The sequence below is a fragment of the Ammospiza caudacuta genome, chromosome 13 (assembly GCF_027887145.1).
Source record: "Ammospiza caudacuta isolate bAmmCau1 chromosome 13, bAmmCau1.pri, whole genome shotgun sequence".
Lineage (NCBI taxonomy): Eukaryota > Metazoa > Chordata > Aves > Passeriformes > Passerellidae > Ammospiza > Ammospiza caudacuta.
The window spans coordinates 18,947,351-18,974,945 of NC_080605.1; the positions used below are offsets into that span (position 1 = coordinate 18,947,351).

Here is a 27,595-nt window from a genome sequence, read left to right on the forward strand (position 1 = left end):
TCCCGTCCCGCTGGTGCCGCTGGTCCCGGTGGTGCCGCCCCGCGGGTCGTCCCGGAGAAGATGGGCCAAGGGAGCATCACCAAATTCTTCCAGAAAAAGTCGCTCCTCCGCTTCGTGCAGAAATATCAGCCCCTGGGAAGCGGCGAGCCGGAGGAGGAGGTGAGGATTGCCTCTCGCCCGGACCTGCTGGGGTAGTTTGTGTGTTTGGGGTTCGCTCTGTGCGCTTTGCCGGGTTTGTCCCGCTGTGGCCGCGCTGTCCCCGCTCCGTGCGAGGCTCCCGCAGCACGGGGATGAGGTGGGCGCTGTTTGCCAGGGTCAGAGCCATGGGGAGCCTTGTTTCTATGCAGGAATCCAAGAGCTGAGGCCCGAATCCTGCCCAGCAGCTTTGTTCCCTGCTCTGAGGAGCTTCCAAACTAAGGAAGAGCGTGGGAGAGCCCTGGAGTTCCATGGGAGGCAGGGGAAATGGAGAGCAGGGCTCCCCTGTCACCAGAGTACCCTGCCACCAGTGCTGGTCACTGGCTGAGGGACTGTGACGCTCAGGATGTGACCCTGGGGCTGTGACCCTGGGGCTGTGACCCTCGGGATGTGACCCTCAGGTGTGACCCTGTGGCTGTGACTCTGTGGCTGTGACCCTGGGGATGTTTCCCTGGGGCTATGACGCTCAGGAGGTGACCCTTGGGATGTGACCCTCAGGCTCTGACCCTTGGGCTGTTCCTGCACCCCTCTGTGCTGTTCCTGCAGTCAGGGCTGGTAGCCAGTGGCCAAGGAGAGTTTTGGCTCAGACCTGCAGAATCCACTGGGAAATATTGCTTTCCTACCCTGAAAAATGCTGCATTACTGTGCCCTCCCTGTCCTCAGCACAGATGGAGTGGCCAGTGGGGGTTTGGGTGACATATTTGATGTTCTTCTTGGTTTTTCACCACAAAATCTTCCAGTCTGGGATGATCTGACTATTTGCTCAGCACAAGGCTCCCATGGCTCAAGCCCCAGTTTTCCTGGCACGTGGCAGATGGGTTGGGTGCTGTGCCACGTGAACCCCATTTGTGTAATCCCTTCAGCTTAGCCCTGACTGCCATCCCAATGAATTCTAACCACACACTTGGAGAGATTCATGAGCTTTTCCTGAGTGACTGAAGCCTTTCCCAGCTAATGCCCTTTCTGAGTCTCACCTGTCCAGTGTGGGGTGAGTCAGTGCCACAGGGAGAAGAAAATGAGACACTGAACTCTCACCCTGTGCAGTGCTTGGGGTGATGCTGGTGTGCACTGCTCAGCCAGAGCTCAAAACCCCAGGAAAAGAAGATCTTGATGAGGTTACAGAAAGTCCTGTGCCCTGGCTTGGTGGGCAGCTGAAATTTCTGATTGCACGTAGGCAGGAGGCCACTGGCAATTAGGCTGCCTTGTTCTTAGGCTGCACCATTTATGCTGTGCCAAAATAAATAGTGCCATGTATTTACTTCCAAAGCTAAACCCCTCTTGAATTTTAGCTCTGGTCCTTGCAGAGAGTGGTGTGTGTGTAACAGAGGAGGGAGGTGAGGAGAGCTTTGGCATGGGGTAGGAGGTAGACAGCAGTGTAAAATGAAAATAAGAACAAACTTATTCCCAGAGTATGATTAAGGCTGGTAAATGACTCCTTTTCCTCCTACTTGATGGCATTTTGCTGCTTCGCTTGAAAATAGTTGCAGAGCACTTTCAATCTTATGTGATAAATATAAATATAAATATAAATATAAATATAAATATAAATATAAATATAAATATAAATATAAATATATAAAGTGTATATAATATATATTAAATATATATACTACATATATAATATATAATATATAATATATAATATATAATATATAATATATAATATATAATATATAATATATAATATATAATATATAATATATAATATATAATATATAATATATAATATATAAATGTAAAATATAAATATAAATATTCTGGTCAAAGCACTGTGCTGGGCCATACAGGTGTGATTGCAGGTGATCTGTTGGGACTCCAGGCAGGAGAAATGCCCAATACTCCAAATGGTGACGAAATGCCTTCCCCAACATTTCCTGTGAAGGAAAGCCCCAGAGCTGTCACTGTGGGGTGATGACCAGCTCACCTGTGGCCATGGTGTCACCTGGAGATGGCAGAGCACACACCCAGCCCTGTCCAGGCTCCGCTGGCCATGGTTTAACCCTTTCCTGCAGTGCCCCATTCAGAACCAGGGAATTCAGTCCCCAATGCAGGAGAATTCTTGTGGGGCTGATTTCCACTTTAGGAGAACTGTTTCCTGCAGAAATCTGAAGAACACGCAAAGATTGTTTTCTTCTGAGCATCCCAGAGTGTGTGAAAGTGGGAGGAAAGCCTGTGCACTGCTTCTTTACATCCCCTTTCCCTCTGCCCACGCACCAGGGGCACCTCAGTGGGCACAGCCCAGGGCAGGACTCTCAAGGGGCTGCAGCTGGGTGCTTCAAATCAGCTTTACTGCAAAACCTTTTGCACAATCAAAGGCACTGTTTTGAGGCTTGGATCTGCAAGCAGGGGACCAGGTCTTTGTTTCGTGTAAAAAATTGGAATTCTGTTGAGAGATGTGCAACAGGGAAGTGGGAAATTGTGTGGGAGGTGCAGAAATGGTGGTGGTGGTGGTGGGAGCTTGGAGAGGGACGCCCAGCAAGGCAGCTCCTCACCTGCAGGGTGGATTCTGCATTCTGTCTGCACCCCTGGAACATGGCTCTTTTTGCCTGCCATGTCCACCCAAAAACAGAAACGTAAAAGGCTTTGGAGAGAATGGTTTGATTAATTTATTGGGTTTTTGGCAGGATAAAGTTTAATATTTGGAAGGGCTTCATGTAATCTAAATAACCCAGCCCTCTCTGGATTGCAGTCCATTAGCTGCTCCAAAGTAACCCAAGACAGGGAAAAGAATATGCAAAGCCTCAGCCTCGGCAGAGGTGGGGGAAAATCCCGAGCACTGATATTTTGGGCTGCTTGCCAGAGTACACAAAAAGGGCTGTGTGCTCTGCAGAAAGCCCCATGCTCTCTTTCTTCCACATGGGCTGCTCAGTGGCACAATTGATGGATTGTTTTGGGATGAGGGATGCTCAGGTACCTCCAAGGTGGCTCCCAGCCACACCAGCTGCTCCTTACAGCCCCCAGTATCTCCTGATCTTGCAAAGCAATGGATAAACTGATAATTCCCCTTTTGTTATATATTATATTTGTTATATTTGTCTTCCTACCCTGCTGAGTGGAGTCTGTGCTCTTGTGCAGAGAGGATAAAGGTTATAAATGTAAATGGATATTGTGGATAAGCCACATCTGCTTTGCAGTGTAAATACAGAGCCAGGAGAGGTTTGTTTGGGAAGGGATTTGCACAGGACACTGCCTGGCACCCCACATCCATGGGCTGGGATGGGATTGGGGCACAGAGGCAGCACATGCAGAGGATGAGGAGGGAGATGGGGCCCCTCTGATGCATTTCAGGGCTGTTCTGGTGGGAAAAGCTGTGCCATGCTCATGAGGGAGAAACCCTTTATTGAGAGAACTCACCCCAGTGAAGCTGTTCCTGTCACAGCAGCCCCCGGAGCAGGGAGCTGAGAAACCACAGAGGGCTCAGACACATCCAGGGCCTTTGGCATTTATTTCCTCCACACCTTTTTGAAGGTAAATATTGCTGATAGAGCCGGGCCCTGCTTCCCTTGGGGAGTGCAGGCATGTTATCTTCATGTCCAGGTCCCTTCCTGCCCTCCAGCTGCTTTTATTAAAATTTAAACTCCTCCAGGGCAGAGCTGTACCTTGATACCTGTGTGTGTCACCTGCAGCACAGAGCAGCCACATTAATCAGGCTGGCAGTGAATTCCAGGATGTGTTTATCCATGGCAGCCTTGTGTTTTCTTCCCACCAAACCCTTCCATCTCCATAAGTGGCTTTTTGGGATTTCAGTGTCAGGATGTCAACAAAGTTACAGGGAACTGATGGATTTGTACAAGCAGCACACCCAAACAGGGATATAAGTCAAATAAATCCCCCAAAGAGGGATATAAATCCAATAATTCACGAGTTTTAAAAATGGAATGGATATTTTTGTCCCTTCTCAAGAGGTCTGTTAAGGAGATGTGGAAATAAGGGTGATGTCCAGTGCTAGGATGGCTCAAAAAGGGGAGCAGTGCTGCAGCTTCTCTGGGCAAAATGGGGTCACCAGCTTGAGGAAAATGTCACAAAATGGCCATAAAAAGGGGCTACAACAGATGGATATGGCTAAAGCCTGGTCCAGGAGCAGGGCTTAGTGACACTCTGAGCCCTCCAGAAACCCCAAAACTGAATCCAACTCCATGAGAAAACAGCCAAGGACATTTTCTGCATTTGTTATTTTCTCCATTTATGATTTTCTGCATTTATGGTTTTCTGCATTTATGTCTTTCTGCATTTATCATTTTCTGCATTTATCTCAGGTTTTAGATTGCAAAGCCCTGCATGTTCCTAGAAAGTTCCTGAATATTCAAGTCCCCAAATGCCCCTGCAGGAGGATGAGCCAGACCTGAGTGCATCCCACAGCAAACATCCCAGGGTGCTGGTTGCTGGTGCCCAGTGCCTGCCACAAGCTCTGGGGGTTCCTTTTTTAATGAACACGTTAAATTCATTAAACACATTTTTAATGAACACATTTCTGTGCTTTGTGGATGAAGGGAAAAGGGAATGGAGATCCTCTCCCTTGGGAAGGGGGAGATTTCTCCCTTTCTGTACTCAGCCCGATCACAATGCCTTCATCATGGGCCTGGCAGAGGTTTTGGGGATGCTGCTGCTGTGGGAAGTGCATTTTAGAGAAGGAAATGGAGAGAATTAAAAGGGAGAGGTTGGGATGCTGAGGGTTTGGGCTGCCTGGATGGGGCAGGAAGGGTTTACCCTGCTCGGAGGAGCTGCAGAGGCAAAACAGCCCTGGACACAGGAGGGGAGGTTTTGCTTCTCCTGGTTCACATTTCTAGCTCACATTTTCAGTTCATTTATTGTGTTTTCACGAGGGGAAAAATGTTTTCCTTGCTCTGAGCACTGAGTCTGGGCTGTGAGACACTGGCAGGGGACAGAGCTGCTCTGGACAGGACACTCAAACAGAACAAACCTCTCCTGATCAGCACAAACCTCTCCTGATCAGCACCATGAGCTTCCCTTTGTGGCTCCCCAGCTCCTCACAGCCTCTCTCCCCCCACAAGAACCTGCCCCTGACTTTAAGCCTCACAGAATTAGATAATTCTAATTCTAATACCAGAATTAGAGCTGGTGTTAAAGCTCTGAGGTTTGGGAAGTGTTGTAGTGACCGAAGGAGCCCAGCTGGCAAGGGGGGGGGGAGGGAATGGGATGAAGGGAAAAGCAAGGAGGTGCTGGAAAGCTTTAATTAACACTGCTCTCACCTGACGAGTGCTTTGCTGTGTTTGCTCAGCCCCAGCAGGAGTGTGAGCTGAAAATCATCCAGCAGGAGCAGGAGGTGGCAGTGCTGCCCCCGAAGGACGCCTGTAAATGCCACAAGGAGGACTTGGCAAGAGCCCTCAATGTAAGGATTTGCCCTTGGGAATGTGGGATCTGCTGTGGGAAGGGCATGAGCTGCAAAATCAGCCTTTAATTGCCTTGCAAACTCCTGGAGTGCCCAATTCCTCTGCCTTTTTGTGGGATGGATCCTGTGAGGGTCCCCACCATCAGGGAAAGCTTTAGTGCTTGGCTATGTTTTGGGTTCTGACCTCAGTATTTTTTAAATCCAGGTAGAATAGATTTTATCCCTGCTCATTTTGTTCCCTAAAAGTTTTGTCAGGATGTATTTATTTTTATTTTCTCTTTAAATACACAGTGCAGTCAGAAAACCCTTCTTTCTTTTACTATTTTACATTTCTACTTCATAGTCTATGGTACAATTTCTGGTACAATTTCTCCCTTTTGGGAATATACTTTTTTTTTAATTAACTTGTGCTTACTTCATGGGTTTCTGTGATGGTTGATGGTAAAATTTTATAGTTTAACAAAAATATATATTTAAACAGAAAAACAACAGAAGGATTTATTTTCTTCATGTGGGACTGAGCCATGAAGATCTTGCCTAGTCTGCTAATAGGGGTTTAATACAAATTTGACATAATAAGTTTTCTATAATATGAAATGTTTGGGTTGTGTTTTTTTCCCCTCTAGGTTGATTTACAGACTGGACTCTCTGAGTTTTCCGTGCTCCAGCGCCGGTCAAAACACGGCTGGAATGAATTTTCAGTAGAGAACACAGAGCCAATATGGAAGAAATATCTGGACCAGGTGAGGATTTTCTGCACAGATCCTCATTTCTTGGCAGAAACAAAACCTGGCTGGGTTTTGCTGAGCGTGTGCCTGCATTGAAATATTCAGGGTTTCTACTTCCAGAGGCTGAGCCTTGGAACAGGCTGTGCCCTGGGCACAGGAACTGCTCCTTCCCCTGGGAAAAGCCACTGTGAGGCTCCTCTGCAGCTCCCTGAGGGTGCAGATAACATCTGCAGACAGAAATGGTCCTTTTTATCCCCACACAGCCCACAAATCAAGCTGTAGATCAGATTGCTGGAGCATATTTATTCTCTTTAAGGCAAGTGAGAAATTCGTGAAAGGTTTGAGGAAAACCAGTAGCTGGAAGATGCTCTGGTTTTGGAAGATGCTCTGATTTTGGCTGTCCTTCTAGGAAAGGGGCAGCTGTGGAGCTCAGGGGAGTTTTAGGATTGATGCCTTGTGAAGGCTGACCCAGAACAGAGACTAGATGGAGATAAAGAATAAAGTAGAGATTTATTCAGAAACCTCAATTGATCCACCTTGGGCAGCACAAGAGCCCAGCCAGGGCTGCATCCAAGGTGAACCAAAATGGCCCCAAAATGAACCCAGGATGAACCAAAATGGCCCCAAAATGAACCCAAGATGAACCAAAATGGTCCCAAAATGAACCCAAGATGAACCAAAATGGCCCCAAAATGAACCCAAGATGAACCAAAATGGTCCCAAAATGAGCCCAAGATGAACCAAAATGGTCCCAAAATGAGCCCAAGATGAACCAAAATGGTCCCAAAATGAACCCAAGATGAACCCAAAATGGCCCCAAAATGCTCGAGCGCTCCCGGGGTCTCTCCCTGGGATCAGCTCTGCTCCATTTGCACCTTGCAGTTCATTGTCCCATTGCAGCTTTAGCCCCTGCAGTCCCACCCTGCTTGTTTTTCTCTCTCCAGCCCACGGTGTTTGTGCTCCTGGGGCTGAGATTTGGATCATTTGTCCTTGGTGTCCAGCTGGAGCAGGAATTGTTTTGTGTCCCTGCTCTGTGCACAGAGCTCAGCATCCCCTGATGTGAGCCCAGACCCACACACTAAAGCAGCACAGAATGGGAAAAATAGAAAAGCCAAACCTGAGGCGTCAGGGCCTCTGCCAGTGACACACCAGTGACAGGGACATTCAGAAATGGTGCCATGGGCTGTGACACCCACAAATTCACACCAACTGCCCCAAAAGCCAGGCAGAAAGTGATATTTGTCATCTTGTCTTTCCCCAGCTGAGTTATCCTTGAATTTTGCTTTTATTATCTATTTCTCATCAGTATTTAATACATCTTTCACCTCTCTTTGAGATCTTTTAACCAGACAAGGGCCTTTTGTTTGTTTTTATTTTTCATTTCTAACCAGTGATTTGACTGATCTTGCTTAGCTGAATCACAAGGATTTGAGTTGCTTTGAAATACTTCATTTTTATTTCATAGTTCATCCCTTTTTTTCTATATGATTGATATTCTTAAGCTTTTGGTAAGGATCACTAAATCTCTCCAAGGATTCTTTTATTCCTGATAAAAAGTGAGATGGGGGTTTTTTTTCTGCTCAGCCTTAAGAACCAGTTTCTCCTACAGGGACACCAAAGGGATTTGTTAGTACATCTCTGATCCTCCTGCAACCTTTTGGTGCCTCTGCTCCTGCACCATTCACACCCAGCAGCCCCTTGCTGTTGCTTCTTCCAGTTGCTATTTTTGTAAACATCCCCTTTGCCTCGTTTTTCTAAAGAGAAATGGAGGGACTTTCACCTTTGGATCCATCCAAGAATAAATTTAAACCCTGGCTTTCCTGCTCAGCATCACCACACATCTGTTGCACGAAGCAAGCAGATTTATCTTCATCCATTTAATTCCTTTCCATCAATTCCCACATCAGTTAAGCAGAGCTGTAATTTTCTCAGGTAGCAAAAGGGGTCTCAAAATCTCTGCTTAGAAGTGAAACAAGTGAGCACCTGACTCCGACAGCCCTCGGTCCAGTGAGGATTTGAGCAGATTAATTAAAGAAAAAATGAAAAAGAAGAAGAAAGAGGATTTCTGGTTTCAGATTCTAAAAGGACAGTAAAGGTTTTGTTTGTTCTTATTGTGCATCTAAGAAGCTTTTGGAATCAGCTCTGTGTCTGCAAAGGGGAGCAGTGCCTGTGCAAAAAGAGGAGAAGTGGGGGGATTCAGGTGTTTTGGTGTGAACTTCACAGAATTCACAGAATTATCAGGTTGGAAGAGACCTTCAAGACCAACCCAGCCCCAACCCTTCAATTCAACCCTGGCACCCAGTGCCACATCCAGACTTTGTTAAACACACCCAGGGATGGGGACTCCACCACCTCCCCGGGCAGCCATTCCAGAACTTTATCACTCTTTCTGTGAGAAACTTTTCCCTAATATCTACCCTATATTTCCCTTGGTGCAGTTTGAGACTGCAGCAGAGTTTTTCCTGCTGGTCCCCGAGGCCACCAAATCCCTGTGGGGCAGGAACTGCAGAACCTGACCATGATGTAAGGAGGGTCCTGCAGCAGAACCACGCAGGGACCCTTCCTGAAGGACACTTCCTGAGGAACCCTTCCTGAGGGACCCTTCCTGAGGGACCCTTCCTGAAGGACACTTCCTGAGGAACCCTTCCTGAGGGACCCTTCCTGAGGGACCCTTCCTGAAGGACACTTCCTGAAGGACACTTTCTGAGGAACCCTTCCTGTGGGACCCTTCCTGAGGGACCCTTCCTGAAGGACACTTCCTGAGGAACCCTTCCTGCTGGGACCCTTCCTGAGGGACCCTTCCTGAGGGATCCTTCCTGAGGGACTGAGGAACCCTTCCTGCTGCGCCCTCCTTGCTGGGCCTTTCCTGAGGAACCCTTCTCATGGGACCCTTCCTGAGGGATCCTTCCTGCTGGAACCTTTCCTGCTGGGCCCTTCCTGTGGGATCCTTCCTTTGGGATCCTTCCTGTGGGGCCCATCCTGAGGGATCCTTCCTTTGGGATCTTTCCTTTGGGGCCCTTCCTGAGGGATCTTTCCTGAGGAACCCTTCCTGAGGAAACCTTCCTGCTGGGTCTGCAGCCATCCCACTTTCAGCACCTCTCCTTCCATATTTCCCTTGTGTTCTCAGTTCAAAAACCCCCTCATCCTCCTGCTGCTGGCCTCAGCTCTGGTGAGCGTCATCACAAAGGAGTATGAGGACGCCGCGAGCATCACCATGGTGAGTGTCACCTGTCCCCCATCACCACAGTGGGTGTCACCTGTCCCCCATCATCACAGTGGGTGTCACCTGTCCTTTATCCCCGTAGTGGTGGCCCCATCACCCATATGACACCTGTCCTTTGTCCCTGTGATGGTGGTCCCTGTCCTTGTCCCCACAGTGGGTGGCCCCTGTCCTTGTCCCCATGGCGGGTGTCACCTGTCCCCCATCCCCACACTGGATGTCACCTGTCCCCATGGTGGCAGCCCCTGTTCTTTGTCCCCACGGTGGTGGTCCCTGTCCTTTGTCCCCATGGTCCCTGTGCCCACACCTGTCACCTCTCTGTTCGCAGGCCGTGCTCATCGTGGTCACCGTGGCCTTCATCCAGGTGGGTTGTGCAGAGCTCTGCAGTGGCCATGGCCAGCAGCACAGGGCCCTCTGCTGTAACTTGGCTCTCCTCTCCCTCTCCTTCACAAGGAATATCGCTCAGAAAAGTCCCTGGAGGAGCTCAACAAGCTGGTGCCCCCTGAGTGCAACTGGTGAGCCAGGGAGGGGGCTGAGAGGGCAGCACCAAAGGGAGAAGAGAATTATTCCAGGCTGTGGAATAATAGTGAGGAGCTGGTCTCTGGAGGGGTGGCACTGTGAATGGGTGCAGCTCTAGGTTGGGGATGAAATAATCAGTATTGATCAGAAATTATTAGAATTTTTGTTTTACTATTAGGAAAAAATTAGAAATAAGGAGTAGGCACCCTGTGGAATTAATAAATGCTAAGACAGGACAGTCCCAGAAAAATCTGCTCCACATCCCTGCAGCATCCTCTCTCCCCAGACAGGAAAAACCTCACCTGTGTGTGTATTATTTTCTTTAGGGTAGTTTTTCCTTAGAAGATCTGGGCACAAAGCAACACCTGAGTGCAGTGCAGGTGGGATGGGGTTCCTGTCCTGCCTGGTGCTGCACACACGTGTCAGGCACAGGCACAGCCAGGTCACAGCCCATGGAGCAGCTGCAGGGTGCATCAGACACCGCTTTCCCCACTTTGATGTTTGTTATCAGTGCTGGAAATCACAAGAAACGTTTTCCTTATTTATGTCTTTACAAATCAGTTTTGTCACAGCTAACAGGAATAAGTTGTGAGGCTCAGGGAAGCCTTGCCCTGCCAGAGAGGTGTGGGGTTTTCCTCTGGTCCAAAGTTCACCCTGGAGCTTACAAACCCCACTGTTGGTTCTTTATTTATTTATGATATGACACCAGAAGCATCCAGCTGCCTGGAAGGCTCCACTTTGAATGCAGCAGTGGAATGCCAGGGGTAATTCTAGCTTTAAAACGCTTCTTTTTTAGGTTCAAGAGTCTGAAATTCATTATTTAAAGCATGTAAGCACAACTTCTCATTGCTCCTCTAGTGCATAAATAATGTTTATAGTTTATAAAGTCACTCCTGAAATGTAAATCATCCATAACCTGCCCATCTATTTACGAATTAAAACCAAGCCCAAGCTGAACATAATCCTCTGCTCATTGCTATGAAGGTTTTCTGTTCTTATTTACATTGGAAGCTCTTTGGGGCAAGGCTTTCTTGCCAGCCACATTCCCAAGCTTGCAGAAGGAATAAAACCCTCACAGCCTGCTTCCCTTTCTTCTTTTTGTTCCTTTTGCCTCATGTAGCCTAAGGGAAGGAAAACTGCAGCACCTTCTAGCACGAGAGCTGGTGCCTGGAGATATCATCTACCTGTCTGTGGGTGACAGGGTTCCTGCAGACCTCAGGCTCATCGAGGTAAATTCAGCTGGAAACCAGCCTGGCTGGCAAAGCCTTGTCTTAACAGTGCCAGAAATTCATCTTTTGAATTAGGTTACAGATCTGCTGGTGGATGAATCCAGTTTTACTGGGGAAGCTGAGCCTTGCAACAAGACTGAGGGTGTGCTGCTGGAGGCTGGGGACATCACCACGCTGAGCAATGTGGTTTTCATGGGGACCCTGGTGCGATACGGGAAGGGGAAAGTGAGTCCTGACATCACTGATTTTTTCCTTTCCTGGGCATTAATTAGAGATTATTTTAGTGTGGGCATGGAGAAACAGGAAAAGGTGAATGGCAGAGATGAGGGTGGATGTTGGGAAGGAATTCTTCCCTGTGAGGGTGGGGATGCCCTGGCACAGAGAAGCTGTGGCTGCCCCTGGATCCCTGGCAGTGTCCAAAGCCAGGCTGGATGGGCCTTGGAGCAGCCTGGGACAGTGGAAGGTGTCCCTGCCCATGGCAGGGGCTGGAACAAGAAGCTTAAGGTCCCTTCCATCCCAAACCCATCTGGGATTCTCTAGGTTTTTCCACCTCCATCTCTCTTCTTCCCTTTTTTCAGGGCGTGGTTATTGGCACGGGTGAGAATTCGCAGTTTGGCGAGGTGTTCAAGATGATGCAGGCTGAGGAGGTAACACAGTCCTTGGCTGGGGAAATTCTGGATGTCCTGGGTGAAAGTTTGTGAGCAGGAGCAGTCCCAGGAGCCAGTGCACTGGGTTCAGTTCTGCTCCTGCCACACAATGCCCGTGTGAGTGAGGGACACCAAAGTGACAGAGAAGGACAGGACAGGCTCTGCCCTTGGAGGGTTGAGGGTAGGAAAAGCACAAGGGACCATGGATTGAAACCAGCACTGTTGGGTCACTTGTTCTGAGCTAACCATCTTCTCCCCATCCCACAAAACACCCAAAGAAGAACCAGTCATCTCTAATTTTTCCAGACTCCCAAGACACCTCTGCAGAAGAGCATGGACAGGCTGGGGAAGCAGCTGACCCTGTTCTCCTTTGGGATAATTGGTGAGTGGGATGCAGGGCTCACACTTGCATGGCTGGCTGTGGGATCCCTCTGTGCTCTCCCAAAAGCCCTGGTGGGTCTGGCTTACCTGGACTTTGGGGCTTCCAGCAGGGACAGCACTGAAGGAGAGATTTGGGTGCCTCATTGGGTTTTAGTTCCACAACATCAGCTAAAACAGGTTAGGGAATTTTTAAATTCTTTTTTTAATCAAATCCTTTATACCTCCAGGTTTGATAATGCTCATTGGCTGGCTGCAAGGGAAGCATCTCCTCAGCATGTTCACCATTGGAGTCAGGTGAGGACTGGAGAGCCCTTCTCTCTTTCATTTCTAATGAAACATCCCAAAAAATTCCCTGTTCAAAACAATTAACTTTTCACATAAGAGAACTTGAGTAAAACCTTTCATAAATACGTATTTCTCATGCACTGGCAAAATTATTGTGAGGTTTAAACAGAGTGGAGAAAAACAGAACCAAGCTTGAGGGTTTATTTAATTTTGTAAACTGTTATCTCAAAAATCTTCACTGGCATCTCTGCCTCATCCTGCTGTGGGTGCCCTTTCCTATCTGTGCTGTGAATTTAGTGGGAGTGTACCAACAGCAAATATTACTCTTTGCTGTTCCCACTGGATTTACATCTAAAGAAAGGAATGCACACCTCATACAAAACACATGCATAAAGAGGCATGCACAGCTTCTTAATCAAACACAATAAAAATGTGTTTTCAGCAGTGCCCATAAAACCTGTTAACTTGGCGTTGTCATGGTTCTAAAATCATTTCTTAAATAAAAAATGTTCTATGGAAAGAAAAAAAAAAAATCCTGGGTGAGGGAACGACAGAGAAGCCAAACTGATTCAGTGCAAGGAAAGTGGTAAATTCTGAGTTTTGGAGGGCAGATAATGGTTTTATAAGCTCTCCTGGATTGCATTTGCACATGCCTAGAAGCATTCAGAGCTTCCCAAGGAATATCTAATGTCCAGTATACAGACTGGGCTGGATTTTTCCAGCATATCAGGTGTTGCAGGTTTTGATGATGGGGACATTTGGGGAGCTGGTTTTGTCCCCCACATTGTGGGTAAGAGAGGAGGTGAGGGGCTGTGGTCAGAAGCCAGTGGTTAATATGTGAGCCCTGATGCCAAGGAATATTCAATTGCCATCCACAGAAAGTTAAATAAATGAAATTAAATCCAGTCTCTACATCCCTGCTTAGCCAGAAATTACTTCTCTTTGTCAATGTAAAGAAGAAAAATAACTGCTCTGTCAAAATCATCCAGGAAAAGCTCAAAGGGCTGGATAAACATCCTGCTTTTGTATTTACAGTGTGCCAGGGTTATCCCCTTAGGAAAACTCAGCCCTGGGGATGTCCCTTTGGCACCTTTGGGTCAGTACTGTGGTTTGGGCCCTGTGTTGAGGCTGTTGTGTCTCTGCTGTCCCCAGCCTGGCCGTGGCTGCCATCCCTGAGGGGCTGCCCATCGTGGTCACTGTCACCCTGGTGCTGGGAGTGCTGCGCATGGCCAAGAAAAAGGTGATTGTGAAGAAGCTGCCCATAGTAGAGACCTTAGGTAAGGCTGCAGAGGGGCCACACGGCCTGGTCACCTGCCAGGCTCCCAAATCTGAGCTGGGCAGCCACAGGCTGATCCAGAAAAATAAATTTGGAATAGGGTTACTGGGACAGAGCAACCCACTCAGAATTAAATGCATTTTCTGCCCTGTGTTTCCCTTAGTTTGGTGGTGTGAGCATGGTTGGAATGGTGCAATCCAGCCCATGGGGAGCAGGCACACATTGGGTTATAAAATCTTTGTTTCTCCTTCCTCTCCATGAGTGGGATCCTCCTGCAGATCCATCCTGCCCACTTCTTCAGTGTCTAGCTAAAGAAACCTCCCCAGCCCTTCCTGACAGCAGAAATAAAGCCATTTTTCCTTCTGCAGGCTGGGTGGAAATCTCCTTGATATCCAAAAAGTCACGGAGAGGGGGACAGAGGGGACTTGAGGAGGTCCCAGCACATCCTCGCAGCTGCAGGGCACAACACACCAGGATGGAATTGTTCTTCCAGCTCCCCTTATCTTTAATTTGTCCCTCACTCCCAGGTGACTGTACCCCAGGCTTTGCTGCTCTGCCCTGCTCAGGGTGGCAGGGATATGGAGGAGGAGACACAGAGTCTCTTTAGCACCACTCATTAAAGGCACAATAAACATCAAGGCTGGGCCGTGCAGTTCCCAAAATCTGCTGCACAGCCACGTCCTGCAGCTAAAACCTGTCCTCTTAGGAAACACTGCAATTGTTTGAACTGCCCTTGTTTGTTCTGCAGTTAAGGAATCTTATCACCCTGATTTTATTGTCTCTGCCCTGACCCAGGACATCTGAAAGGGCTTTTCCCTCCTGAGGGAATTTGTTCTGCTAGGGCTGCGCCCACAGAGGCAGAACTGCAGGTGCAGAGAAAGCACAGCCAAAACTGTCTGGGAAACTTCTGAAAAGGAGAAAAACAATCCTTTTTTAATTATCACTCACTGAAAATGAGGTATTGGAGGTCACAGCTTTGCTTTCTGCTAATCCTTCCAAAGTGTGATTCATTTAATTTCAGCCCAATCTGCTTTATTTTCTCTCCAGGTTTTTACCTGGAGGTCACTGTGCTCATGGGGTTTGTGCCTGAGCACTGTGATCACCTCCAGAGCCAGGGATGATATTCACACTCAGGAGGGAGCTGGAGCCTGATGCTTATTTTGTATTAATTTCCTCCCTTCTTGGGAGTAGAAACTATCTGGACAGTGGTGCCTCTGCTAATTCACCCTCTTGTGGTATTTTGTAAATGGGCTCTAGAAAAATGTGCTTTGCTGGATCAGGATTGGCACAAAGCAGAGTAAAGGGGCAGATTCTGTTCTTGGCTGTGGATCTTTGAGTATTTTTTGTGACAGTCTTTAACCGATCACCTCTCACAGTCCCTTGGTGAGGCAGGGAAAGGCTGCAATTCCTGATTTAGAGAAGCAAGGCTTAATTGGGTGGGAATTGAGTCTATCTTTTTGGAATAGAGCAGCTCTTCTGTTCTGTGATATTGCAACTCAGAAACATTGACCAAGACAATGTGACCCTCTTCAGGTGTCCCCTACCACATCTCACACCCCAGTGATGCTCACAATGCCCCAGTGTGCACTCAGATCCTTCCTTTCCCTGTTAGGGTAAAGGATCTTTCAATCTTTTCTCCCTTTCACCGGTGCACTTCAAACACCACGAGTGAAAGTTGTTCTCCCCCCTCTCCATCTCCCTGCTGGGCTGCATTACTGCCCAGTTGTGACTGGATCCATCCCTGCCCCAGGTTGCTGCAATGTCATCTGCTCGGACAAGACGGGCACTCTGACCGCCAACGAGATGACGGTGACGCGGCTCGTGACCTCGGACGGCTGCCAGGCCGAGGTAGGGATGGGGCTGAGGGGCTGACCCAGCCTCTCCTGCTGGAATCCAGCAGCACCCAACCTGCCTTTGGTTCACTCAGACACAAAGCAGGGAGGCTGGCCAGCCCCAAACCCAGCAGTTCCTGTCATATTCTGTACAGAGAAGGGATTTGTCCAGCCCTGGGGACAAGCAGAGGTGGGGCTGAGGGGACAGAACTGCTCAGGTCCCACTGAGATGTTCATTGGAGAAAAGGAGACTCAGAGGTGACCTTATCACTCTCTACAACTCCTGAATGGTGACTGTGGTCAGGTGGGGTTGGTCTCTTTCTCCAGGCAGCAAATGTCAGAACAAGAGGACACAGCCTCAAGCTGCAACAGGGGAAATGCAGGTTGGATATTAGGGAAAAGTTTTTCACAGAAAAGAGTGATAAAATATTAGAATGGCTGGCCTGAGGAGGTGGTGGAATTGGAGTTTTTGTGAACACATCCCTGGGTGTGTTTAACAAAGCCTGGATGTGGCACTGGGTGCCAGGGTTCAGTTGAGCTGTTGGGGCTGGGCTGGACTCGATGATCTTGAAGGTCTCTTCCAACCTGGTCATTCTGTGAATTCTGTGATTGGCATAACTGTTCCCTGCAGTTACTGTAAATTCTGAAACCTGCCACTGACCTGTGGATGTGACAGTCTGATCAGAGAGAGAAAGCCAGATAAACCTTCCCAGGAACTGTTCTGGTTTTGAGAAGGTTGAGAAAAGAATTAAGACAATCTTGCAGCTGGTGTGCTGAGCAGTTGTTTTCTCATAAGATGTTTACCAAAAGGTGTCTTCTTAATTAGCCAGTGGTGTGATTGGGTGTTGATTAAATGACCAACCAGGTCGACCTCTATTGTGTATAAAATAATAAGTTTTCAATAAAACTCAATTTAACTTCCTGAAGATACCTGGACTCTCTGTGTCACCTCACTCCTGTTCCTGACCTGTGACACTGACCCTTGCTGCTCCATCTCCTGCAGGAATATTTATTATAACAGCAGCTTCTTTCTCTGCTTGGATCATTCCTCTCTGTGCAAAATGAGGGAAAATGCAAAATGTGAGGCAGAGGAGAGACAGTCAAGAGAGCAGGGCTTGAACAACCCAGTGATGCCAAAGGTCTGCATCTCTCCCTTGAGCTGCAGGAAACTTCTGGAATCTATAGCAAGCAAGTTCCCTATAGGACAAATTCACTCCTTTTGTCCCTAAAAAGCCATTTTAATGTGATATTGTCACTGTCTGCAGCCTTTCCTTTAAGCCTTGCTTTGAGAGAGAAAGAAGAACCCCTGCTCTCCTTCAAAATGAGAATTTTCTTGAGTGCAGCGCCCTGCACACATCTGCAGCCCAGTCCTGCCTGGCAAAGGGGAGATTTCCCACCTCTCTCTCCCTCCCTCCCTCAGGTCAGCGGGGCGGGCTACAATGGAGATGGAAATGTTTATCTTCTGCCATCCAAGGAGATCCTTAAAGAATTTTCCAACATCTCCATCGGGAAGCTCGTGGAGGTAAGTATAAATTATGAACCAGCTTATCCTAGTTACATTCAGTTTTCAGTTGCACAAATAACTTTGGATGATTACTGGGGGAAAAAAAAAACAAACCTACTTTTGTAATTCTAAAATGGACTGGCTTGCTAAAACATTCTCATGGAAAGACTGAGTGTGATGTAATTCCTGAAGTTAGGAGTGAAAGGCAATGATCATAAGGCATGCAGGGAGAGACCAGAGCCATCAGCTTCAGGAGTCAATGATATTCTGAATAAAAATACAATTCTGGCAAAGGAGAAACCAATAGATTTTACCCTGTTCAGGTTTTTAATGTGCACAGTTTCTAGACATTAGCCAGCTACACAGTCAGTTTATAAATTTATTGTGATGTTCTCTGGGTTTTGTGTCAGCTTTACATAAAATTTTGAACATTCAGCTGCGGGCTAAAGTGGAATGTTTGGGTGGTGAAATGATTCAAGCTGGAATCTCAAATGGAGACTAGGTCCTGTTTTATTCATACTGCACATTAGAAACAATAGAAGGAGAGACTGAGCCTTCATTTTCATGATCTGTGAGCTCATTAGATGTATCTTATGTTTTCTTGATGTTAATTTATCCAAAGTATAATATTTTACCAAAATACTGGTGTATTATATGCATTAAGTGGCTTTAGAAAACACAAGAACTGATCTCAAGTGATGCTGCTGAGTTTTTCCCAAAACTTTTGGGATGTGGCTCCTTTCATTCCCCAACCTTCCATCTTCCAACCTTCATTCCTCTTCTTCCATTTCATTTAAAGACATTAAAAAGCTGTAATGACAAAAATATCCCATGCAAACCTGTCCCTTTCTCCAGGCTGGCTGTGTAGTCAATAATGCTGTTATCAGGAAAAACACTGTGATAGGACAGCCCACAGAAGGAGCTCTCATTGCCCTGGCAATGAAGGTAAGACCCTTAGAGTTTAAAATTTTCCAGCAATTCAAATAAATAAATAATAAAAGCTGGATTTGTGAGGTCTGGCAGCAGAGTGAGACTGCTGTTAATTCCCCAGGCTGGTTTTGGTCCTCTCTTGTCCCCTCTGCCACAGATGTTTCCTCTCCCAGCCATCCTTTAGTCATGGACAAACACTTTGCTTGAGCTCCTGTGCTGACAGCAATCATTGCCTGGCTTGGTTAATCCTGCACTTAGGCTGGGTAATGCATTTCTTTTGGGCTTAGATGGGAAAACCTTTTTAATATTTCCTGCACGTGCCAATGAAGAGTCCAGGAGGAAGAGAAGAGTTAAAATGGGCAGGAACAGGCCAGGCCAGATTGCATGGCAGAGGGTCACCCTCATTTTGGGGCATCTGCTGGTTTGTACTTTTTCCTTGTCACGATTATGTAAAACAAGATGTTTTTATGCATATTGCACTCACACTCCTGGGCAGAGCTGTGAAACACCCCAAGGTGTCACCTCATTGGTGTCACCTCATCAGTGTCACCCAGGCTGTGGCTTCAGCCCCCAGGTCCCTGATGAAAGGATGCCCCTGCAAACATCTGATCTTACCTCCTGCTTTTAAAGTTCATAACTCTAGCAGTGAAATCATGATTTTTCAATTTTTTTTCTTTTTAAACAACGGCATTTCCCTTCCCCAGATGCTGAGTTAAAACCTTCCTCCTGCTCTGGAATTCAAGCCAAGCAATAACAGAATATGAGGGAGGGTGTCTCTCCTATTTTTCTTTTTAATGTTTTGGTTGGGTGGGAGCTGGGGACAGAGGTGATCAAAAGCAGCTTCCAGCGTCTCCCACTTCACCTGGCACAGGAATGTATTGATTTGGACTGAAAGGTTTTGTTGTGAATTGCATTTTGAGTGTAATTCATCAGGAAATAATTCAAAACCACATCCATGACTGACCATTCTGTTATTTGCTATTTCCTTCTTTCAAGTAGAGGTGCTGGGAAATAACCCAGAAAATAAACCCAGAAATCTGCTCAGCCATAGATTTAGGGAATGGATTTGAAACTCCTTTGACCCAAAGCCTCACAAAAAGGCAGGGCAGCTCCCTAATTCTTAAAAAAATTATCAGGAATCAAGCTTCAAACTCCAGTTTAATTTATCCCGTATCAGCCACACCTAAAGGGAAAAAATAGTTTGAAATATGAATTTTGCTCTCCTTGTGTTTTCTCTTGAGCTCTGTGGTATCTGACAGCCTGGAAGGACACAGTCAACAGTCAATCCTTGTGATATGGAAAATATATCCAGGTTTTGGCAATGCCCAGCCTCACAGAGCTCTTTTTGTTTTACCTTGCTTCAGATGGAATTAGCTGACATAAAGGACATTTATGTAAGAAAGAAGGAAATTCCATTCAGCTCCGAGCAGAAATGGATGGCTGTGAAATGCACACTGAAAAATCAGGTAAAGCAAACAGAGGCAGGGGCTGGTTTTGTGTTTCTAATTGTACACCTCAACAATGGGCATGAAATGGTATCTCCTCAGCAAATAATGTTTTCAGGAGTTAACTATGTCTGGAGAAAACAGAACAAACCTCAAAATTCCCAGCTTGGGGGGATTTTTAGCCTGTAAAACTGAGTTTGAATGGGAGGGGGGAATACTTTTCATACAGTGGTTCAAGCAGGAAAACAAAAGCTTTTCAGAGATAAGTGACAGGGAGAGAAAGGTCTGGTGTGTGGGAGGAAAGGTTGGCCCTTTGTCCCTTACTGGGTTAAGGAGCTCATTTTGGCTGATATGCTCTGGTTTGAAAACTCACCAACCTTTTCATCTCCATGCTGTCTGTGAGGGCTGAACATGAAAAATGGCCAGAGCAAAAATATCCCATCCTATCCATAATATATGCTCCTGGGCATCTCTTGGAACAGGTAAAATAGGAAACAGGATCTTTTCTACCTAAAGACTTATTCAAAATGTGCTCCTTTTTTTGGATAAAGTGTATTTTCTCCTTGCTTTCAAGGATCAGGAAGATATTTACTTTATGAAAGGAGCATTTGAGGAAGTTATCCAGCACTGTACTCTGTACAACAGTGGTGGCATCTCTCTGTCACTCACACCCCAGCAAAAAGCCCTGTACCAGCAGGAGGAGAAGAGAATGGGCTCCTCAGGACTTAGAGGTCAGTCCTTACTGCTCCTATCTGGCTTTAAACTTTTCTGCTCTGTTGTGGTTAGGATGGGCAGAGGCTCAGTCCACACAAAATCACAGAAGGGTTTGGGTTGAAGGGACTTTAAAGTTCATCTCATCCCACCCCTGCCGTGGCAGGGACACCTTCCACTGTCCCAGGTGCTCCCAGCCCTGTTCAGCCTGGCCTGAGACATTCTGGATCCAGGGGCAGCCACAGCTGCTCTGGGAACCCTGTGCCAGGGTCCCCTCACCCTCCCAGGGAAGAATTTATTCCTAATCTCCAATCTAAATCTCATATTTCACCTTAAAGCCCTCAGTTCTTAGCATCGCTTTCATGGTCTCTTCCCAACTCTTGTCAGAGTGCCAAGGGCCATGCCTTAGGTCTGCTAGCTGATCTGGTTTTTTGTGCTGGGTTTAAATTAGTGAGTTTGAAAGGAGCTGAAAACAAGCACTGGAAATTGAGTGTTTCTCTTCCATGGAGAGCTGTGATTGTCTGGGACACGCTCTGGGTGCTGCATTGCAGAGCTTTGTGCTGGGCTCAATGTAAGCACTGCTCTGCCAATTTTGATTTTGAAGGAGACAGCAACAAAAATCCACTTTGGAAGGAGTTCCAAACATGGATTTGGGAGCTGAGATTTCTGTTTGAAGCTTGGTTCAATCCTTTGCTGGGCCCAAATCTCTGGATCTCCTGATCCCAGGTGCCTGTCAGGGCACAGCCCACAGGAACTTTATCCATGTGTCACCTCCTTCATCACCAGAACATCCCCTCAGAAACACCTCAGACTTCCACACAGTGACACAGACACCATTCCCAGCTCGTAAGGAGATGAGGACAAGCCTTGACAGCTGGATTTGGAGGATGGTGGAGTTAATGCACAGATTCTCCCACCCTGTGTCCTGTGGTTAGGAGCTCCTGTGCAGCGCTTGATTTACAATATCCAAATTATCTGCCCTCGTGGCAATGGCAAATTACTGCTCTGAGGGGAAGTGATTAACTCAGGCAGCTGCTGCAGCTTTTGATTCCATCATCAAAGCAAGGCTGACATGGACCCCTGGCAAAGTATCCTTGAGTGATTTAAGAATGATTGAGTGATAACGGGTGTGCACCAGGAACAGAGACAAAATGTTCAGAGCCTGGATGTTTACATGGTGGGAGTTTCACTGGTTTAACTGAATTTACATTTCACATTTTTAGGTTTTAAAAAAAGTGTAAGTTTTTGCAGGAATGCTATTGTCTAACTTAGGAGTTTAACAGTGTCTGGTTTAACATAACACTGCCCAGATTTAATCCATCTGCATTTAGGCAAGACGTGGTAGACAGCTTAAAATTAGTAAGAAAGAAATCCTAAGAGAAACATGTCAAACAGAAATGCTCTCATTCAGAGAAACTATTATTTAATGGACTGAATTTTTGTGTCTATACAAGATCTGATTGTAATGACTAAAGATTTTTAATGACTTTTGCTGCTGGGAAACAGGCAATTTAATATCTTCTCTAAATATTCCTTTTAAAGCACAGAAATGCATCATTAACAATTTACTCTTGTCCTCTTTTTCCCCCTTCTGTTCCTAGTACTTGCTTTGGCTTCAGGTCCAGAACTTGGCAAACTAACATTTCTAGGTCTGGTGGGAATAATAGATCCCCCAAGGGCTGGGGTGAGAGAAGCTGTGCAAATCCTGTTTGAGTCTGGTGTGTCAGTGAAGATGATCACTGGAGATGCCCTGGAAACAGCTGTGGCTATAGGTACCAAACTTTGCTGCTCTCCTGGGGATCTGTGGTATGTCTGTCACATCAGTCAAGTGTTTTATCCCTTAATAATCACCTTTATCATTGTGTCTGTGTGCTCAGTAGAGGCTTTAAAGGTCACTGAATTTTTGCTTTTCCATTGAAACAAATTTTAAATGGAGTATAGAGCAGCTACAAACTCTGGTCCAAATTCCAGTAAATTAATTCCACTATTTTAGCACCAGAAATGGCAAAATGTCAGTGTAAGCCTCTTAAAAGACACATATAGCATTGCTAGGATTATAGAATCCACTAATATTTAGAGTGTATCTTTTTTCTTTGCAGGACAGAACATTGGTCTCTGCAATGGGAAGCTGAAAGCCATGTCTGGGGAAGAGCTGGACCAGCTGGCAGAGGCAGAGCTCTCCTCCACTGTCCAAAATGTAATGGCTTTGATTACATTAAAAAAAAGCTTATTTCCAATAGCTTCCATCTAATACGAGATTATATTTTGCCTTTGTTGTTTTTCAGGTTTCCATTTTCTTCAGAACAAGCCCAAAGCACAAACTAAAAATAATAAAGGTACTAAGAGCCTGTGAAATTCATTGTACACCTCACAAAAACAAGGGGGAGGGAGCCTCAGTTCTCTGGATGATCTGATCTTCCCCAGCAGCCTCAGCTCAAACTGAAGGACTGTAAAACCCCAGCTAGAGCACTGGCACTATTTCTCTGAAGGTGTTAGCTGTGGAATTGGACTTGATGATCCTCGCGGGTCCTTTCCACCTCAGGATATTCAGCGATTTTATGATTTTTCTTGCGAGTCTTGGGGCCTGGGCATACAAAAAAAAACATAGTGAGGTTTTTTACAACATCAGAATAATGATTTCTGAGGGTTTTACTGCCCCCTTCTAACTTCTGATATTCTGATATGATTTTATAATTTTCCTTGCAAGTCTGGGCCCTGGGCATACAAAAAAAACTAGTGAGGTATTAGCAACTACAACATCAGGAGAATGATTTCTGAGGGTTTTACTCCCATCCTCTAACTTCTGCTGGAGTCGTGAGATTCCCTGTACTCCTGAAAAACCTAATTCTTGCTCTGAGCTTTGTGCTCTGTGTGCTGCCGAGTCCGTTTTACCCTCAGAGTCCAACAGATCTTTCAATACAAAAGGAGCAATGCAAACAGTCCAGGCTCTGAAATTGCCAGCATGGCTTGTTCCTGTCCTGGTTGGAGAGCCTGTGAGCTGTCCCTTCCCACAGGCCTTGCAGAGGGCTGGTGCTGTGGTGTCCATGACAGGGGACGGGGTCAACGACGCCGTGGCCCTGAAATCGGCCGATATCGGGATCGCCATGGGACGGGCGGGCACAGACGTCAGCAAAGAGGCTGCCAACATGATCCTCGTGGATGATGACTTCTCAAAAGTCATGTAGGTTTGGAGATCTTCTTACTCTGCAGCTCTTTTCTGGCTGGCTGCTGCAGCAGGCCTGCTTGTTGTGTAAGGAGGGCTGGGGATAGAAGTGGAGAGCGCCAGGGTGGATCTGACTCGCCTTTATTGCACACATGGCAATGACTTTCCTTCCAAGTGGTGCTGACCAAGCCATCTTGCACCTGAAAGCCCTGGCTCCTCTAACTGGGGATCTGAGAGCCACTAAAAGTCTGGGTAGATCAGAGCTTTTTTGCTCATAATTTGGGCTCAGTGATCCTGGAAGTGTTTTCCAACCTTTATGATTCTGTAGCTAACTGGGGATCTGAGAGCACTCAAAAGTCTGGGTAGATCAGAGCTCTTTTTGCTCATAATTTGAACTCAGTGATCCTGGAGGTGTTTTCCAGCCTTTATGATTCTGTAGCTAACTGGGGATCTGAAAGCACTCAAAAGCCTGGGTAGATCAGAGCTTTTTTGCCCATAATTTGAACTCAGTGATTCTGGAGGTGTTTTCCAACCTTTATGATTCTGTAGCTAACTGGGGATCTGAGAGCACTCAAAAGTCTGGGTAGATCAGGGCTTTTTTGCCCATAATTTGAACTCAGTGATTTTGGAGGTGTTTTCCAACCTTTATGATTCTGTAGCTAACTGGGGATCTGAAAGCACTCAAAAGCCTGGGTAGATCAGAGCTTTTTTGGTCATAATTTGGGCTCAGTGATCCTAGAGGTGTTTTCCAACCTCTACCTCACACTCTGCCTCATCCAGGAAGCTCAGAGGAAAAACGTAATTTGCAATGCTCTGTTGGTTCATAAGAACAGAGTAGGCAGGGTGAGTATATAAATAGGTCCCAGGCCTGCTTTATGAACCATAACCTGGCCATGTGACCCAGGCTTTCAGATCTATGTGTTGATAAAGGAATTGTAAGTGAGAAGCTGCATTGACAGCCTCCTGCTGAGCTGGGCTCTGAACTTCCTCTGCAATAAGGGCTACAAAAGACAGTTGTGTTTTGAGTGTCACAGGGAACTCAGTGCAAACAGTGTGAGTGCTCTTGACTTAATAAAATCCCCTCTCCCTTCCAGGAATGCAATAGAAGAGGGAAAGGGAATATTTTACAACATAAAGAATTTTGTCCGGTTCCAGTTGAGCACGTAAGTTCCTGTTCGCTTCAGCTCCTGTGAAAGCACCTTCAGGGTGAGGCCCTGCACAATAATGTTCTGTGCTTGCAGGAGTATTTCAGCTTTGAGCCTAATTACCCTGTCAACAGTGCTCAACCTACCCAACCCACTCAATGCCATGCAGATCTTATGGATCAACATCATCATGGACGGGCCGCCAGCACAGAGGTATGGAAGAGTCCAATGAGCAAAATAATCATGGGTTTAATATGTCAGAATTTGGCCTAAGAGCACAAACTGTTGTGATTCCTCATCAATCACCATCAGTGGTTCAATAAGCTGCACTTTTGCTCCCTCCTGGTCTTTCAAAAAGCACTTCACATTTACTTGAGGTTTTCTGCATTTTCCAGGTTTATGGTGGAATCACTTAACTATTCCCTTTATTGACTAGCAATGGCCTGTTATCCTGAAAATACCACCAGGGAATAGTGGGGATATGCCCCAAAATCACAAGACTTAGGAACCTCATCCAACTGCTAATTACAACTACAGCTAAATACAATTACAGCTTCCACATTATGCTCAGTCTCACTCTGGGGTGGTCTGATGATTTAATGTTATTTTAGCAGCTCAATATGCAGAAAAGACCTTTGGTATCAGTGACATGGACAAATTTGGGCCTTATGTCACCTTGCTTGAATATTCACACTGTGTCTCAAGAATTGCACCCACCAGCTCCATCCTGGTTTCTCAGGATGAACATTTTGGGACCCTGCATTAATTAACACATCCCTCTGCTTCTCTTGGAGGCAGCTTGGGGGTTGAACCTGTTGACAGGGACACCATCAAGCAGCCCCCCAGGTGCATCACAGACACCATCCTCAGCAAGTCCCTGATCCTGAAAATCTTCATGTCAGCAATCATCATCATCAGCGGAACCCTCTTTGTCTTCTGGAAGGAGGTGAGGGAAATCTGCACTCGGATCTTGTTTCCATCAGGGTGGGTGGAGCACAAAGTGAGGGCAGTTTCTGAAGGACATGAGAAGGACTTTCTGGAATCCATCCCGTGGAGAACCATCACTGTGGGCAGAGGGCTGAGAGAGCAGGGTCAGCTCCCAGTTCTGCTCCTGCCTCCCTCTGTTACCTCTAATTTGGTCCTTCCAATCCAGAACGGGAAAATTATTACTTAATCAATACTTTAAGGGACTTTTCACCTCCAGCTTTCCATTTTCCCAGCAGAAAATGCCGAGTACAATACATTGCTGTTGGTACTTTAAGTTTCAGTAATTGAATTTAGGATGTTCTTTACTCAAAGTCACATCAGTTTAAGAATTTAAAGTATGGTTGATAAGATCATAAACTTTAAAATTAGCAGAGAGAACTGAATGCTACCTCCAATAGCTAGAACTACATTTACTCTTTTGTTTTACTACCCTTTGATTTGACTGGGCTTATTAGAGGGAACATTTAATTCTTCTATTGAATTGGAATATTTTTGTAAGGTTAAACTAACCCCTGATTTTTTTTGTGCTTCCAGAATCCAAAGGGGGGGATAACTCCTCGAACCACAACAATGACTTTCACCTGTTTTGTGTTTTTTGACCTCTTCAACGCCCTGACATGTCGCTCTCAGGTGAGATGGCTCTGTCAGCAGTAATTTCTTGTCTCAAATCACAAACATAAACATTAGAATACCAGCATTTTGCATAGTAAGGGATTTTTTAATGTTATTTAAAGCAGTATGATTTTTATCAACTTTTTATACAGATAAATTATCCATCACAAGTGCAACTACACTTTCAATTACATAGCTCTAAGTTAATATTTATGTAACTTAAAAAGAAATGGAAATGAAATGTAAAGAAACAGGGTGTCATTTAGCTCCAACAGAGATTGGGAAAAGCTACTTTTAAAATATTTTTTTCCTTTTTTAGACAAAGTTGATATTTGAAATCGGCTTTTTCCGAAACCGCATGTTCTTGTATTCCGTGCTTGGCTCATTTTTGGGACAGCTGGCAGTTATCTACATCCCTCCACTGCAAAAGATCTTCCAGACAGAGAATTTAGGAGTGGTAGGTAAGTTGCAGAATAAATAATGGTTTGGTTTTTGGGTTTTTTTTTGCCTTAAAGTGACTTTAGAAAGCAGATGCCATTCCCGGTTAGCTGCTAGCTCCCAACACATCACTGGTAGGGGAGATCAACCAACAGCTCCAATCTCTGTGTATTTACAAAGAGCTGTACCCAAATAGCAGTAGTAGTTCATATTATCCCAGCTTAGATTCTGAATATTGATTTACTGCACATAAATGCACGTAAATTGAGACATGCCAAGATTTTCCAGCTCTGTATGATGATATTTCTCAGATCATTATGCAGACACTCCCTTTGTAAAGAGCTGGGTTCAGTTTCCCAGCTGAAATGCAACACGGATTTTCATTTCAATCAGCAAATTGCACCCTACCTCACCGTGTTCCATCTACACTGTGCTGTGTCATAAGCAGGGGGCAGGGATCCCAAATGATTCCTGTTTCCACCCTCCAAGGGGACCGTCCCAGCTGTGGGTGGCCCTTGTGTGCTGCAGTGCTGTCCCTAACTCAGCTGGCAAGGGCACAGGAGGGCACACAGGGGCTCACCAGCCCAATTCCAGCTGCAGGGAAGCCCTGGGCTGGGATTCCTGCCCAGCTGAGCTCACCTCCACTCCCTCCTCTCCCAGACCTGCTGTTCCTCACCGGCCTGGCTTCCTCAGTGTTCGTGGTGTCCGAGCTCATCAAACTCTGTGAAAAGCGCTGCTGCCCCCCAAAGCACACCAGGGGATGTCACAACTGACTGAGACTGCTCTGAAATGCATCTGGAACACGGCTGTGACAATCCCAATCCACCACTGCTGCCCCCCAAAGCACACCAGGGGATGTCACAACTGAGACTGCTCTGAAATGCACCTGGAACACGGCTGTGACAATCCCAATCCATGGCTTTGTGACCCACACATCCTTCCTGAAGGTACTCAAGTGCAGCTGTACCAACAGTCCTTACACCAGAGACTCTTCCACC

The 27,595-nt window shown here is 46.3% G+C and overlaps 1 protein-coding gene across 2 annotated transcripts; it reads left to right on the forward strand.

The window, feature by feature from the left end:
- ATP2C2 (ATPase secretory pathway Ca2+ transporting 2) lies at window positions 1-27,479 on the forward strand. 2 transcript variants are annotated; one of them, XM_058813374.1, is made up of 27 exons: window positions 1-159; window positions 5,435-5,545; window positions 6,172-6,288; window positions 9,401-9,490; window positions 9,822-9,857; window positions 9,947-10,008; window positions 11,133-11,241; window positions 11,317-11,466; window positions 11,820-11,888; window positions 12,195-12,270; window positions 12,497-12,563; window positions 13,707-13,831; window positions 15,581-15,678; window positions 17,083-17,184; window positions 18,022-18,111; window positions 19,461-19,562; window positions 20,116-20,272; window positions 21,854-22,024; window positions 22,352-22,449; window positions 22,538-22,588; window positions 23,267-23,433; window positions 24,510-24,578; window positions 24,657-24,773; window positions 25,359-25,506; window positions 26,082-26,177; window positions 26,479-26,620; window positions 27,258-27,479. In XM_058813374.1, the coding sequence occupies exons 1-27, from the start codon at window positions 61-63 to the stop codon at window positions 27,368-27,370; spliced, it is 2,832 nt and encodes a 943-aa protein (XP_058669357.1). In that variant the 5' UTR covers window positions 1-60; the 3' UTR covers window positions 27,371-27,479. The 2 variants fall into 2 exon arrangements, with proteins under 2 accessions (XP_058669357.1, XP_058669358.1); XM_058813375.1 differs by lacking the exons at window positions 1-159; window positions 5,435-5,545; window positions 6,172-6,288; window positions 9,947-10,008 and having other exon boundaries at window positions 9,465-9,490.
- Window positions 27,480-27,595: the final 116 nt, after the last annotated feature.